Source organism: Physcomitrium patens, chromosome 8 (genome assembly GCF_059467195.1).
Source record: "Physcomitrium patens ecotype Gransden chromosome 8, ASM5946719v1, whole genome shotgun sequence".
NCBI lineage: Eukaryota > Viridiplantae > Streptophyta > Bryopsida > Funariales > Funariaceae > Physcomitrium > Physcomitrium patens.
In genome coordinates, this window is record NC_143417.1 from 6,555,610 (window position 1) to 6,572,719 (window position 17,110).

General features: G+C 36.3%; 1 protein-coding gene across 1 annotated transcript; it reads left to right on the forward strand.

Moving 5' to 3' along the window:
• Window positions 1-9,653: 9,653 nt before the first annotated feature.
• On the forward strand, window positions 9,654-11,721 carry LOC112285975 (thioredoxin reductase NTRB). Its single transcript, XM_024527406.2, has one exon. It carries the CDS (start codon window positions 9,758-9,760, stop codon window positions 11,144-11,146), a length of 1,389 nt encoding a protein of 462 aa, XP_024383174.1. The 5' UTR covers window positions 9,654-9,757; the 3' UTR covers window positions 11,147-11,721.
• Window positions 11,722-17,110: the final 5,389 nt, after the last annotated feature.

A 17,110-nucleotide genomic window follows, 5' to 3' on the forward strand; every position in this document is an offset into this window, starting at 1 on the left:
CTAAGGTCTGCTCAATAAAATGGGATACGATAACGTAGAACGCTGTAACCGAAATACAACATAATCAATTTTGTATGTCAATCCCGCGATTACAGTGGCAATATCGCGTAAGATTCCCATCGGCTTAACCCGACTATGATCTGCCATTCGCAAGACTAATGTCGTAGGGAGCAATTGCTTTAGATCCAAGTCTTCCATTGTATCAGCGTTCATTAAATTCACACTAGAGCCACCATCGACTTGTACCCTTGGAATTAAAACTCCATCAATTGATACATCGATTGTTGGTGCTCCCGGATCTGGGTTTAAGCTAACTTCATGTATTTCTTTAGTGCGGGATCTTCGCCGTATTAATGCTGAATTCAATGTTGATCGACATTCCTTTGCTACAGCCAAAAGTTGCTTCATTGTAATTGAAGGCTGGATAACATCCAAATCCTTCAAAATGTCGTAGGGTTGCATATTGAGAGTAACTCCCAATGCTCTTTTGCATTTCATTGGTTTCGTTTTGGCTCTGTTCGGTAGCAATTCCTTCCTCTTAGTCGACTCTTCGACCACTAAAGGTTCCTTCAATGGGTACGAGCTTATATTGGATTGTGCGGGTATTGGGATGTGGTCATTTGGGATTGATCTTGATGTCCCCAAAAAATTAGCACGTGAAACTGAAGTAGGTTCCTCGTCTTGTTGAGGGCTTAATATTGGTATACGTCCTAATACTGATATTGGTTCGGTCCGCCTCTTGGACGGCGCTACTATTGTTACTTCGATTGGGTCATCCAGGTCCTGAATTGGATTCTTGCCTTTTTGTTGGCCCCTGGTAAGCACTGCGTTCACCACCTCGATGCGATGTACTGGTGAGTCCCGTTGAACAGGACCTTTGTCCTCCGCCGGTTGGCTTGTTTGCATCTGCTGGTCCTGATTATTATAATTAAAAGCCGCATTGCACTGTTGATAAGTATGATTAGACTGCTTACAATTTCCACATATTGGGGCATAATCATCACTTGCTCTTGGATTAGGACATTCACTCGCATAATGTCCGATTTGTCTGCACCGATAGCAACGAAGTGGTCTTCTGCCAACTCCTTCAGAGATGTTGGGTGTCTCTACTGGTATATAACGGCTCGGTTTATTCCATGTCGGTTGAGTGAAGGATCCTGGTTGACCCATTGGTACTGTAGATTCTGGCATTGGCTTCTGCATGGGTGAATATTGATGATATCCTTGCTGATTCACCCCCAAGCCATGGGTATTGGATATACCTTCTTGGTGAAATTCAGAGTTTTGGAAATTGGAATAATTCTTGTTTTGTCTATTCGCTCGATTTCTATTCCAATCGAACCTATTATTCGTTTGTACTTGATTTACATCCCACGAAGTTGGTTGACTCATGGTCTGTTGTCCGACTTGTTGTTGTTTCTTTAAGTTCCAACAATTGGCAGTGGTATGCTTACCCCCACAAAAGGTACATTGAACCATCATTTGGGGTGGTATAGAACATTCGGTTACCGAATGACCTTGTCCCTTACAATTGCTACACCAAACATTGGGTCGCATATTGGTCGGTTTATGCCTTTTCTCTTTATCCTTGGCCAGATTCACAGCCAATTCATCCATTTTCTTCGTTAATGTTAACAGCAATGACTCATTGGGATCCCTTGATACCAATTCATTGGTCAATTCCTTCGTAGGTATTGATTTTTGATACTCGGAATAAGGCACATACGGTTGTGACGATGATGGTAGTACAGCCTGCAATAGAACGGCATTCACTATTCCCTGTGGAATTGTACCATAATCACTCCTTCCCGGATAACTTTTCGATGCGTCATTCCAATTTGTCATTTGATAATCGCCTTGCGATGGAATCATCGTGGCGCCAACGATTAAGTGCTTGTCATAATGACATTCCTCCCATGCTTTTGCTCGCTCAAGAGATACTGCAATAGTAGCTGATTGGGGCTCCTTTACAAACATCTTCAATTCTGGTGGGTGTAATCCATTAACCAATATGGACAACACAAAAGATTCCAGCATTTGGTTATTTGGCCATTTCTGAAGTATATCTGCTACACGACCATAATATGACTGTACCGCTTCCCCTGATACCATTCTGCTGTTCATTAATCTTTCAAGAAGACGTTCTTCAAAACCAATGGTCGGAAATCGGCTAAAAATGCCGTTTTCAATGCCTCCCAATTGATGAATTGACCTACAGGTTGGTGGTTATACCACTCGAACGCTGTGTCTTTTAGTGTCGCTGGCAACCATCTCAGCCAAATGTCTTCTGTCCTTCCATTATTGGCTACACACGTCGTCAAGAATTGAGACAAATGTTGATCTGGGTCCGCACCTGGCAAACCACGAAAAGTAGGTAATGGTACGACGCTAGTCGTACGATCGCCCAAGGTACCCATTTGAACTGCAATCGGAACGGCTGGTCTTCCTGCCGCCATCGAATTTTCTGTTCCTCTGAAATTTGTTTTAAAATAATCTCTGCTTTCCCTTACTCTAATTACCGAGCTCTCAACGGTCCTTGCTTTACTGTTATTCTCCGCAATTAGTTTTGTTGGTTGACTTGCAGGTGAAAAAGTCAGATTTTGAAATACGATATAGTTGCATTTATTGGCGACCAATTCATGCCAATCTGTAGAGCCCCTATTGCTCGTTTCAGCGGTACCCACTACTGGAAAATTACCCAATGGAGTACCAAATACTTCTATGCCTCCTTCTCTTCCAGTTAACGGCCTCAAGATTTCCACTGGAATGTTAACAAAATTTCCCGCGAGTGCTCTTGGCAGTTTTTCTAACGGTACATAAGACTGCAGAATTAACAGTCTATCCGGTTCTTGATATGTTTGGATGCGCCGACAAGCTTGCAACCATGGTTTAATCCAATTCTGTCGATGCTTCTTTTTAAGATTACGTTCTTGCTCCTCTCTACGCAAGTTCCTTCCTTGCGCTCTTCCCTGTCTTTCTCTCAACTAATTTATTTTCCTCGATGCAATGCTCTTGTTCTTATTAACCATAATCTTTCTTCAAACACAACTGAAATCGTCTTCCATTGCCTATTTTCTCACACATTTGTAATTAATTCCTAATGCTCAAAGCTATTATCACTCCCCGGCACCGGTGCCAAAATGTGGTTACTCGTTTTACTTATTCCGAAAGAAACCTCCCAGAATAAATCTGTATAGGGGAATTCGAACACGGGGAGTGACTAGTTGCTTGAGCGTTCACGTTAGGGTCACACAATTAATTACCTCCAATGTATCGTCTCTATTTCCATTGTCTAAGCACACAAGGAAACTATAATCTCTCCTTTCACCTTATCAATCTCTTCCTTACAACAATTCAGTCATACCAATAACTGTTATTTCCACCAATATATCTTCACTCTTATAATCTCCAACTGTAATACCTCAACATCACAGCTTCAGCACACAATTACCCTCATTCCAATTACTAGAATTCTTCACACAGAACTACCATTCACATTACAGGGTTTCACACAACCACAGATTCACTCTTTCTGCTGAACTACATTCAGATTTCAACATTCAATCTCTCTTCTTCTCATTCAATAACATATAATTCCATTCACACTTTCATTCCATGATTCACTTCACAATATACAGAAACTCTCAATACTCTTATTTCAAAGAACATAACAACAAAAGAAAAGAGGTAGCACCAAGCTTACCCCGGCTCACACTATCACAGTAATGGCCGTTTCTTCCTCTCTTTCATCCTCCTTATCCTACCACGAGATACCAACTGCTACATCTCTAATGAAAACTACTTTTCCTAACTATTCATCCATTTTAACTACTGAACTACCTTTCCAACAGTCATCTATCCATGTTTACACTATAAACTAAGTATCTACAAATCAGCAAATAACTACTTATTCTACAAGCGCCTTCTAGATAATGATGCCATTCTTGAAAAGAATCCACAATTGCAAGAAGTTCTTTGTCGTGGATGTCATAATTGATTTCTGCTGCTGAGAATTTTCTTGAATGAAAGGCTACTGGATGAAGTTTTTCATCTGTTCCTATTTGTGATAAAACCGCACCCAGAGCAAAGTCCGATGCATCTGTTTCCATAAAGAATGCTTTGGAAAAATCAACACGATACAAGATTGGTGCAGAATTAAACACTGTCTTCAAAGATTCAAAAGCAACTTCCGCTTCTTGATTCCATTGGAGTTTGTCTTTACAAGTCAAACGTGTAAGTGGAGCTGCAACTCGAGAGAAGTCTTTGATGAAGATCTGATAGTAGTTGGCAAATCCCAAAAAACATTGGACATCTCTTACCGTTTTTGGGATCTTCCAATCTATAATAATTTGAACTTTCTTAGGATCTATCATAAGTCCATCATTTGAAATGATGTAACCTAAGAAATCGACTTGAGTAGTATGGAATACACACTTTTCTATCTCGGCATAGAGTCCTGCATCTCTTAATTTTTGTAACACACGATGAACATGAATTTCATGTTCTTTTGGATTCTTAGAATAGATCAAGATGTCGTCTAGATAACATACCACAAAATCGTCCAAAAACTCTCAAAAAACATCATTCATTAGATGTTGAAAAGCTGCTGGTGTATTTGTAAGTCCAAAAGGCATGACGTTGTATTCAAAATGTCCATACCTAGTTCGAAATACAGTCTTCCATTCATCTCCTTCTTTGATGCGTACGAGATTGTATGCTCCTCGAAGATCTATTTTTGTATAGAACTTAGCTTGATTCAGTTGATCAAGAAGTTTGGATATTAAAAGTAGTGGATGACTATTTTTGATAGTAATCTTGTTGAGTCCTCGATAATCAATACACATCCGCAATGATCCATCTTTTTTCTTCACAAATAGAATTGGAGCTCCTATCGAAGATTTAGAATGACGTATGAAATTCTTGGCTAGATTTTCTTCAATATACTCCTTGAGTTCAGCTAACTCATTTTGTGATAAACTATAGATTGGTCCGAATGGCGGTTGTGTTCCTTCTTGAAGGTCAATTGGGCAATCATAGGGACGATGTTCCGGGAGTGTATCCGCATTCTTTTTTTCAAATACATCTTGAAATTCTTGATATTGGCATGGAATGCCACTTGAAGTCTTTTCACCAGTAGAGACGGGTGTAGCATAAATAATGTATGGTGATTCTTTCATAGCGGCATGCAAGAAAGCTTTTGCACCTATAAATATGGATTTAATTGAACTGGACTTACGACTCTCTACTTGCTTAACTACACTGTTAGTTATACTTTTGGAGAAAGTGAGAGTTCGAAAAATCCAGTCTATTTGAGGGTTGTATTTTTCTAACCACGATGAACCTAAAATGATTGGATTAGAGGAAGATCTAATGATATTAAATACTACAAAACTATTATGACCATTGATTATTACTTCTATAGGAAGGGTTTTGTGAGTAATATCTCCAGAAGACAATGGACGACCATCTATGACTTCTAGATGAACAGGTTTAGTTTTCTTTACTAAAAATATGCTATGCCTTTTAGTAAATTCTTCATCTAAAAACACGCTGAGGCTCCTGAATCTAACAAGGCAGAGACTTTGTAATGTTTAGGTCCTAAAATAATATTTAATGTAAAACAAGGAGAGGGTTTTGAGGTGAGAATAGGACCTTCACTAGAAGTTGTGCAAGGTTCCAGCCGCACGATCCCTATTGCAACTGGACAAACTCGTTTTCTGACATATTATCTTCTTTCACAGCCATACTCCTCATTTTGTGATTGCATCGTTTCTTTGGACAATGTTGAGCAGTGTGCTTTGGTTCTCCACAATATAAACATAATCCTTCTTGACAACGACGAGTCTTTTCTTGCTCAGTAAGAGGTTTGAAACGTACTGCATCAATTTGCATATCCTCTACTTCCGAATGTATGTGTTGAAGAGATGTTGGTGTTGCCATTGAATTATGGTAACGTTGAGGTCCACTTGTACGGTTCTCAGATCGGAATTCAAAAAGGCGATTGTCGCACTTCACAACAAAGTCAATTGCTTGACTCAATATTTAAGGATCAGGTAAGTTGAGCATTAATTTTTTTACCTCATATTGTAATCCGTAGAGAAATTGGCTAATAAGTGCAGCATCATCTCACTTGATATCAGTTGCAAGTTGTCGAAATTGTGAAGCATATAACGTTACTGATCGATTGTCTTGTCGTAAAATATGGATCTTATTGGATACAACACGAATTACATCATGTTCTCCATACATGGATCGAAACTCCGCCAAAAAAGCCTCTAGATTATCCAATATTGGATCTCGTCGTTCAAGAAAAAATGAAAACCATGATAGTGCTGAACCTGAAAGAAGCGTACCAATGAATCTAACTTGTGATCCTGGAGTTGGATAGCTTTGGGGTTGGAGTTCAATCACAAGTTGCACTTGATTGATAAATCCTCGAAACTTGGATCTGGTGCCATCAAACTTCTCGGATAGGGCAATTCTTGGTTCTCTAACATTTGAAGGGCGTTCCACGATAAGAGAAAGGACATGGTTTGGTGCAGATGTTGAAGCAGCTCTAACCATTTCTATATCTTCACTTCCGGCCAATCTTGTTGCTCCTTGTGGTGGTAAATTGAATTGATGCATTGCAAGCATTAACTCCTTCAATTGCTCTTGCATTTGTGCCATTGCACTCTTCATTTCAAGAAGTTCTGCCATGATAACACTAAGAAGAGAGAAGATGTCTAATATCGCTCAAGACAAATAGAAGAAAGGACTTGGAGACAAAGAAAATACTAAGGACAATATCAGTTTAGAAGAGGGTAATCCGCAACTTCTAATACGCTTATATCTTATCAAGAAAAAGGGGTAATCCACTCTTAATCAAGATTAGACAAAGCTCTGATATTGTAGGTGTACTCTTGTCAATCTGTCAAGGACAAGAACTCGATGAAAAACAATTCAGACAAGTGAGCCTTCACTCAAAGAGAGGTAACAAAATATAAATAAACAAGTATATATATTGAAAGAGAAACTGGAATGGCTATTGCCAAAAGACAAGAAAACTAGAGACCCTTGAAACTAGACTAGAAGCAAGAAAGGAGTTGACAAGAGTGAAGAAGCCTTCACTCTTGTCTCTATATATACTATCTAACTAGGGGCTACGTGGCGACGTTCTATAGGACCTCCAATATGTGTTGACTTTGTAGGACACATGCTTTGACTTACAAGGCAAGTTTTTTTACGTGTGGGCCACATAGTTAGCTTGATCTTCAAGCTAACAACATGTGTGGCACATGGCCAACTTGTTGACCACGTTTCTAATCTAAAAAGTCAATTAAAGACACCTATGAAGTCAAAGCAACGTCTAGGAAGTTTCTAGGAAGCTTCTATATTAAATATTATAGAATTAACTTACTTTTATCTACTTTTACTTACTTCTACCTATTTGTATATGTAATTAATAGCTTACATGATTATGGCCGTGATAGTAGCCAAGTGACATCAGTGCAATTTTTGGAGGTTTTCTTACAATCTATAAGTTGGATTGGACTAAAAATTCTTGAGCATATACTAGACTTACATTGACAATTGCATGTAAAATTCCACATCAAGTGGATGGTCGGATTGGATGTTACAGCTTGTTAAAGCTCACTCTTTAGGATTGGGGCTTACAAGAAAAATCTAAATTGCTTAAATATAAAAGTAACAAGGTAATTGGGATTTATGTATGGTTAAGACTACTAATAAGAGTGTTTTAATACTTTTGAATTAAAATTCAGATTATATTCTTCTCATATGGGTGAAACCTATTAGGGTTACTTGGCTACTTGTAAAATATAATCTCGCCTTCGACAGCTAGGTGCCCGGTGCATTCTTGAGCAAGAAAACACATAATACGATAATGTCCATATTCATCACAGGCATTGTTTGCACTTTCTCTATCTCTTTTCTTAGCCTTGTAACAATTTCTAAAAAAATGACTTGGTTTTCCACAAATGAAGCAAGTTCTTATATTGTCATGTTGGTTAGAATAACTCCCCTTGCCTTGACTTGAAAAGAGAGTTGAATCCTCACTTTGAGGCTCTTTTTCTTTCTTCTTGATTACTTCATGAGTAAGTCTTGCCATTACATAATTCATTGTGAGTTCTTTTAGTTTGATGGACTTTAATGCTACAATGAGGTAGTTGTAGGACTCGAGAAGGTACATAAGCAAGGCCATGACAATATCACTCTCTTCTAAAGGCTTGTCAGTAATTGTAAGTTGATTAGCAAGGGCCTTTACCTTATTGACGTGAGCCATGAGATCATCACCTTCTTCCGTCTTGGAATTGAAGAATTTCTTCCTTATGAAGATGATATTGGATAAGTTCTTGCTTTCATATATGTTGCAAAAGATCTTCCATGCTTCTGCTGGTCCTTTATAAGAGATGATGTGAGTAAAGTCCTTCATCTCTTTAGCATTAGCATGTAGGCTTGGAGGCTCTTCACTTTCATCTACAATGTCCCAAAGGTCCAAAGATTCCATCAAAAGTTTCATTTTTACCTTCCAATGGTTGAAATTGTCACCTTTAAACTTCTTTATTACTCTCAAATCTTCACCTTCACTAGAAGCTATGTCTAAGAATAGGTCTATCAAAAAAATATCAAGAAAAGAGTCTCTATGTGCTTAAAATCACCAAAATAATTTTACACTAGCAAAATAGTTTTTTATTTTTTTATCTTTTTATTCTTTTTCTTCTTTGTCTTCAAATCTTAGAGCAAAAACTTTTTTTTAATTTTTTTTTTGTTACCTTCTTCAAAGATTGTTTGATTTAATTTATTTTTTGTATCCTTTTTTGGATATCAGAAATTTTATTAAAATTTAAGTGATTTCATTTATCTCATGTCTTTATGTAAGTGAAGAATTGGAGATTTAATATTTTTATTTCTTTTGTCCAAAAGATAGACAATAACTTTGTTGGTATCTTTTATAGAAATTTTAAGTATAGACATCATTACTTTTAAAATATATATTATGTCCGAAGCTCTAAAATTTTCTTATCTAACATCTTTATTTTTGTATTAATTACTTTCCACAAATCTTTTTCCTACATTTTTTTCAATTCATTCATAATATCCAATAATTTTTTTGAAACAATGAATGTATCTTATCTTATATAAAGCCACTAAAATTACATTATCTTACATTAGAGTTTTAAAAACAAATGGCTAAAATGGACCTTTTGATCTTCATACTATTTATACAAGCTTACATGTTCTAAGTCCTATTAATGCATCTTAATTGGTAGATTTGTTAAAAATAATATTTTAAATTTTTCTAAATAATAATTATTGAATTTTATAATTTTTTCAATTTTATAAGTATTGAGTAGGATTTAGAAAACTTTATAAATCACTTATGTCTTATTAAGGGAAGAAAATTATAAAAATATAGTCTTAATGAGTTTATGAAATAAATATCCAAGTTGATTTAGTATTTATTCTTATTTGTAAAAACAATTATATAAATATTAAGATCAGTATTTAAAATTTTATTCTATTTAAAAGTAATATTATTTAAAAACTTATATATGATAATTAGTAAGTAAAAGAAGCATGAAAAATAACACCATGGCTTATTTCAATCGTGTAGAAAATAACAATTTTAATTGATACAAATTGGTTTTATTTTTATTAAAAAACGGCCAAAATATAATAAAGTAGTTTTAATTTGACTTGGTGCAAGTGAGTGAGTGAGTAAGTGAGTGCGTGCAGGGGAGCAGCATCGGCAGCCATGTTGGCAAAGCAAAGCAAAGCCTTGCACAAGCCCCCTGCCCTCCTCGCTGCTTTCAATTTCTCCCGGAGCTGCTATCACTCCTTCGGTCTTCCTTTCTTTCTTTCTCGTGGCTTCGCTGCTGTCTGCCAAGCGGCCTTGCTGTTTGTTGCCTGGAGGCCTTCCTCACTCTCCCCCCCTCCCCCCCCTTTTTATATGCTGCTACTGCGTCACTCCCGCTTGCATCTGCACTCTGTGGTTCGTAGTTTGGATACCTGCTGCCCGGCGCTTGCTTGGCGTCGCGTTTGGAGTTCCTCCGCCATGGCTTTGGAGGTGTTGGACACGCAGGTGGGCATCATCGGGTCTGGCCCTGCCGCGCACACGGCTGCTGTGTATTGCGCCCGCGCGGAGCTTCATCCCGTGATGCTTGAGGGATGGCTTGCTAATGGTATTGCGGCGGGCGGCCAGTTGACAACGACGACGGACGTGGAAAATTTTCCAGGGTTTCCCGATGGCATTCTGGGATCGGAATTGACGGATAAGTTTCGGGCACAGAGCATCCGGTTCGGCACGCGTGTGTTTTCGGAGACGGTGAATCGGGTGGACTTCTCGTCGCGTCCATTCAAGCTGTTCACGGACAACAAGGAAATTCGCGCTCAGTCTGTGATCGTCGCGACGGGCGCGGTTGCGAAGCGGTTGGATTTTCCAGGGTCCGGGGAGGAGTCCGGGTACTGGAACAGGGGCATATCGGCGTGTGCTGTGTGCGACGGGGCTGCCCCCATCTTCCGAAATAAGCCGCTGGCTGTGATAGGCGGTGGCGACTCGGCGATGGAGGAGGCCAACTTTTTGACGAAGTACGCGTCGAAGGTGTATCTGATTCACCGGAGGGACACATTCCGAGCGAGCAAGATCATGCAGGCCCGGGCTTTGGGGAACCCTAAAATCGAGGTGATATGGAACAGCTCGGTAGTGGAGGCGAAGGGGAACAAGAGGGGTTTGTTGGCGGAGCTGACGGTGAAGAACCTGGTAACAGGGGCGGAGTCGGGTTTGGAGGTGAGCGGGCTGTTCTTCGCAATCGGCCACGAGCCTGCGTCGAAGTTTTTGGGGGGGCAAGTGGAGACGGATGCAGACGGATACATCGTGACGAAGCCGGGGACGACTCAGACGAGTGTGATGGGAGTGTTCGCTGCCGGGGACGTGCAAGACAAGAAGTACCGGCAAGCAATCACAGCCGCAGGTACGGGGTGCATGGCAGCATTGGAGGCGGAGCACTATCTGCAAGAGCACGGGATGCAGGAAGGGAAGTCGGAGGACGAACCAGCCGATCTGACGTCGAATGGCACAGGAGAAGGGCCGTCGACAATCGTGAAGCCACCGATGGTAATGGCCAACGGGTTGAGTCGGGTGTAGGTCCAGGTGATGCATTTTCGGGTAGGATCGGGACAAGGAGGAGAGCAGTGAGTGCGGAGAAGGTTTCACATTGAAATCGAGGATGAGCACAGCAGGAGAGAACGTCCTGGTAGGCGTATTCCAGCGTCAAGGGACGGCATGCCCAATGGGACCTCCGGATGACTACAGATGTTACACTGTGAACGAGAGTTAAGTGGAATGCTGTAAGCAACTGTGCAGTTGGTGGTGTTCACCCGCACTCGAGAGTGTATTTGTGTGAATCACATGTTGCGTTGAGTCACGACAGGCACCTCTTCCGCTTTGGCTGCGTGCGATTTGTTGGAGGGTCACGTGTAGAAGGTTAGCTGCACTTGTTAAAAATGTAGCTTCTGTAAACATTACTCTTAGCAACATCTCACTCCCTTATAACTGTGCTCGACAAGAAGCTCATACTTGACGAAACTGCTTTACTTTGTGAATGTCGTCTCGTTAGTTGCTGCTGCTGCGGTTTCATGATTGCATGAGGCTTTCAGACACCACGTGGGGTGTTTAATTATTAATATTTATGGCTTAATAAATTTCATTCTTCCTTCAAACTTGTTTTGTGAACCTTGATTTTCTTAGGGTATGGTTTGTAATGGAGCATGTTTGTCTGTCAATGAATACATCTCTGACCCTGCAACGATTGAGCATGTGTATCCAGGTTCCATAAAATTAAAATATTCATTGGCTGTATGCATGATGAGTGACTTCATGTATATTTAGGGTTACTCTATCCACTTTTTAAATTTGGGTATGCTTGTCTTTGTCCACATTTGTGATTAACTCTAGTTTAGCTATTTCTTTATATTTTAAAGAATGTTAGGGAGGCGATCAGCGAGCAGAAATTGTTGTTTGAGAGTTACTAGAACATATCGTACTTATGTTTTAAAATTGTGTTTTAAAATCATGCAGTTGTAATGAAAATTGTGGTAGTCCAATTTTTTCAGTTTGAGGGATAGAATACTTTTGTTTAAGATGATAAGAACGGTTCAAGTCAACTACTCCAGATATAAGAATAGGAATTGCACTGATAGATTGCTTTGGTGCAGTTTTGGGTTAAAATTCAGCATTTTAGCACTCTTATGAAGGAAATTTGAAGAATAGAAACTGAGGTGAAAAGGACAATTGTGAGCAAAACTCAATCCATTCAATAAATATAATTTTACTATTTTTCTTTCTTATCGTCACTTTCATTCAAGACTATCAACTCTCAACTGCTTTGATGCTCATCTGTAAACATGTGCAATTGCAAAGCTCCAGATAATTTAAACTATCTAATTTGTAATGTGGAGATGTGTTGTGAGCAAGCAAGAATACACTTGGCTTATAGGGGGTTGAGGTGAGACGTTTGAAAATCAAACATCTTATTCTATTAAACGTCTATATCTTATTTAATTCTAATTGTATTGTTTTTAAATCAAACACTTATTTATATTGTACTTGAGGTGCACACATGGATTTTGTAGGTTGGATCTTTTGGAAATTGAGGAGGAAGGAGGAAGGGAATGTGAAGTGGCGCCCATCCTATGTTGAAAATAGAAATGGGGAGGCTTGGAACAAGGGATGGGAATACAAATGGAGGGTAGAGATTGAATTAATCACAAGATGGCAAGGAATGCATGGCTTTAACAATATTGGTGTGTGACTTTAACTACTCCCTATATATGCAAAACAAAAATAATGATTTTAGAAGGAATTATGGCTTGTCAAAATAACTTATCAATGACTTATATAGGTTTTGTAGCATATATTTTTTATCTTACAATATAAATTCAATACTTTTCTAAATGAGTTCCTGTCATGTCTTGTTGTAAAATTTAGACAATTTAAATTTTAATGGCATAAAAAAATAAATGTTTAATCTAAAAATTAAGTGGACATAAGAAGAGCTTTAAATAGAAACTAAAAATAGTAGCTACAATGATGAATTTTTGACAAAGATGAAGATCTATACAATGAAGGCCAATAATTGGGTGTTTAACAAAATTTAGAGAATATAAGAAGCTTGTAAAAGGCATTTTAAAAACATAAGTTTGAACAATGTTTAAATAATTTAAAGTTTTTATTTTAAAAATTCTAAAGTTTATAAAGATTTTTTTATTGTTATATCATTTATAACCAAATGTAGTATTACAATTTGCAAATAATAATTTTTAAAGATGAAAAATTATATGATGAAAATTCAAATTTTGAATTATAAGTTTTAAACAATAAGAAAATTGTCACAAAGGTAATAATACAAACTTATGTGTTTTGAAAGTGTTCTTGCATCTCTAACTATAAATAACATAGATGAATTGGCAATCTTATATTACATGTGGAAATTTATTCAGATGCATTGCATTTATTAATAATTACCAATGATCCACATTTTATACACATAAAAACTTAATTAGATTATTTTTGAACTTATTTGTTTCTTTAGTTTAATGAGAGCAGCTTTTTATATTTGCTAATAATTTTCTTGCAGCTAGAAACACAAAATAATTTCAAATAAAATTATACTTTCAAGAGAATTTATCTTAAGAACTAATTTCCATATATATGCATTGTAATGTGTACAGATTCCAGGAATGGCATATTCAAGTGCAATAATCAATCCATCTTCATTTGCAAGTAAGAGCTTTACACCATAAACGTGTGGGTTTATTTTACATTATATTTTACTTTATTTTTTAAATGTATCCAGGGGGGGGGGGTCAGTTCATGGTGCTACTGCATCCGGCGCCTCTGCTGGTCCATTGTGCCTCCGAGACCCGATCTTTTTGATTTCAAGCTCATCATTACAACTTCTCTCATCCTCTGCAGTAGTGTTGCACGATATCGGTAGCTAGATGAATTCCCTCTATTTTATCTTGCTGGGTTCGTCAAGTCTCCAGATGTGAGTTGAACAAGTTGCTGGGAGTAGCCTTATAGAACCGGAAACCCTGCACAAACCTGATGTCTGTCTGTGAGGGCCGTGATCTGTCATGAATCGAACGACAAAATATGCAGTTCCATGGAGTTGCTGTGAGTTGGTGGAGGACTCGTTGGGAAACTGTGTCTAAACTCTCCAAACCTTTTCGCATTGGGAGGTCGGTGTGTATGTGAATGAGACAAAGAGTCTACTGGACAAGATAAACGGAACGTGGGGTAAAAACGCTTTGAACATACGTGACCAGTTAGCAACCAACCACCCGGTAGAGAAGGGACCATTGGAGCATGAAAGAGGGGAGAGAGGAGGGAAGAGATGTCCCTATGATTGTAGAAATATACAAAGGTGGTAGTAGGGACTTGACATTGGCAATCTAGGAGATGTGTATGTTTTTTTATTATGCAATACACAACCATATTTGTAATAATGAGAGATAAGATTGGCATTGTATTAATACAAAGAAACTGAAATTATTGCATCTAAAAGTTGCAATTAGATGGTGTTAAAGATTATACAATTACAGGAATATAATTTGATTGTGCTGAATGTCAAGAAGCCATTTTTTGCAATAAAAACAAGCAGAAAATACAAGATTGGATGTGTTATAGATTATTAAAATTTATTGATGACAGTACAGTAAACTCAAGCAGTTTCATTTTTTACGTGTATTCAATGAGCACAAAATGGCATAGAACAAAGTAACCACATGTTTTTAAATTCATATACACTGTTATCATGACTCTTGTCAATTTCCACCCTAATATCAATATAAAATAGAATTATTTTTCTTTCCTTCACAATTTATTTTGCATTGTAGATATTGCCCCATGTTCCGTTTTATATAATTTATTTTGCATTGTACACTTTACCCCACGTTAGTATAAATCTCATAATCAAATGATGAATAACCTTAATAATAATAATAAATAATCAATATATTAAATGTCTTTAAAATAAAAAATTATATGTATTATATTTATTTAAAAATTATTAGAAAGATTTGAAATACACATTTGTAAATCCTATCAATAGATCTTAATTGGTGAAATTATTAAAAATATAGTTTTAAGTTCTTTTTATACAAAAATATTAGAATTAAAGAGTTTATTTTATTATATAAGTATTTATTAGAACTTAAAAGAGTTTATAAGTTGCAAGAGTCTTATTAGAAAAAAATTCATAAAAATAAAGACTCGATAAGTCTTAAAGGCAATTATCATAGTTGATTTAGTATTTTTTTTTTCCTTAATTGTGAGATTTAGTATTTAATTATTGAGACTAATGTCTATAATGACATTCTATCTACATCTATTAATTATATAAAAACTTATAAAATTTAGTTAATAATTAGAAAAAGCATAAAAAAGAACCCCATGTCTATGTGTTTATTTATGTAAATAATATAATTTTTAATTTTGTGAATCATTAACAATAAAAACCTCAATACACTCTTGTGTCACTCAAAAAGAATAGATATTCACTCAAATCCATGACAACAAGTTTATATGACTTCTTTAATATTTATGAAGATAGATATTACTTGTTTGATATGTTTCTATTTATTTCTACTTACTTCTATTCATTGAAGTAATCTAATCATCTATTAGACCAAGACAAATTTTAAGAGCTATAGAATCTCTTATCAGTATAAATTAACCTTTTGAAGAATTTTCTAAAAAAAATTTAGATAACTATAAGTTTCATAGAAGATTTTGTGAGATTCTTTTAAAACTATTTACAAAAATGAAGGTTTTGAAAATCTAATAGATATTTTTAGAAAAAAGTTTTAAAGAGCTATAAAAATAAATATAAATATCTGTAAAATTCTAGAAGATTTTGGAATGTTTTAGAATAAAAGTATAATCATACACATGTTACAACTTGTGACAAAATTAAGATCTATAGACTATGAAAAATATTCTTTTGAAAACACAAATGTTTTTAAAGATTCATTAATCTGCAATTTGTTACAATGTTAAAAATTGAAAATTAAAATTGACTTTTTGCAGAACAAAAATTCAAAGAAAACCTCAAATTTAAAAGACCATCAATTTTACTAATTTGTAAATATTTGTATTTTTAATATTTTCATATAAATTACTGATTTTCTTCTAGGTTCTTTTATTAAAATTACATGTTCAAGTATTGATTTAATAACTATACTTCCTATAAGTCTGCTTTAGAAGAAAGATACACCCAGTTCAATTCATACATGTCTTTGTACTCCATCCTTTGTAATTGTTATTTTATAATCAACCCCAAAAACCTACAGAAGACTTTTATCACACATTTTCTAATGCTCTAGATGTTTATTTAATTAAATAAAATGCAATACTACATACGTCATATTATAAAAGTTCATGTGAGATAATATTTAATTCTACAATGTTGAAAACTCCTTCACAAAAAGTCCGTAGTTGTGATACAACAGGTTGACAAAATATTGTTTTGAATCTTTTGATGTCCGTTATGCTACTACTATCCTCATGTTCGATAAATACTTGTTATCTATGGCAATCTCAGATAATGATTGATAATAATAGAAACCCCAGTTGCATTGTATTTGAAAACCAGAAAAATCAGAAAGAAAGTTTTTTCTTTCTTTTTTCTTTAAAAAAATAGTAGTCAGAAAGGTTTCAACTGCAGAAAGCTCATCAACATTCGATTTGTAAAAAATAAAAATCCATATGGTGTGAGTAGTTACAAAGCATTTACACAACTGAATTTATTCTTCTTCTTTTTCCTATTATTACAACCCACATGAGAAGACATCTCTTTTCGTCTGTAAATTTGTCTGCTCACAATTAAAGACACCAAGTAAAAGGCCATTTACATAAAATTTTGTTATTATTTATTATGAATTTTAAAGAGCTAAAAAAGGGCAAAAGGGAGATGTTACAAAGTAAGTTTTGAAAGGCAGAAAAGTACAGAGACTTTTTGGATGTAAAAGGATGATAATCTCCATCGTTGTCAAGTACTTGAAAGTTGAAGGAAATGATATTAATAACAATAATGAACAATAAAAATGA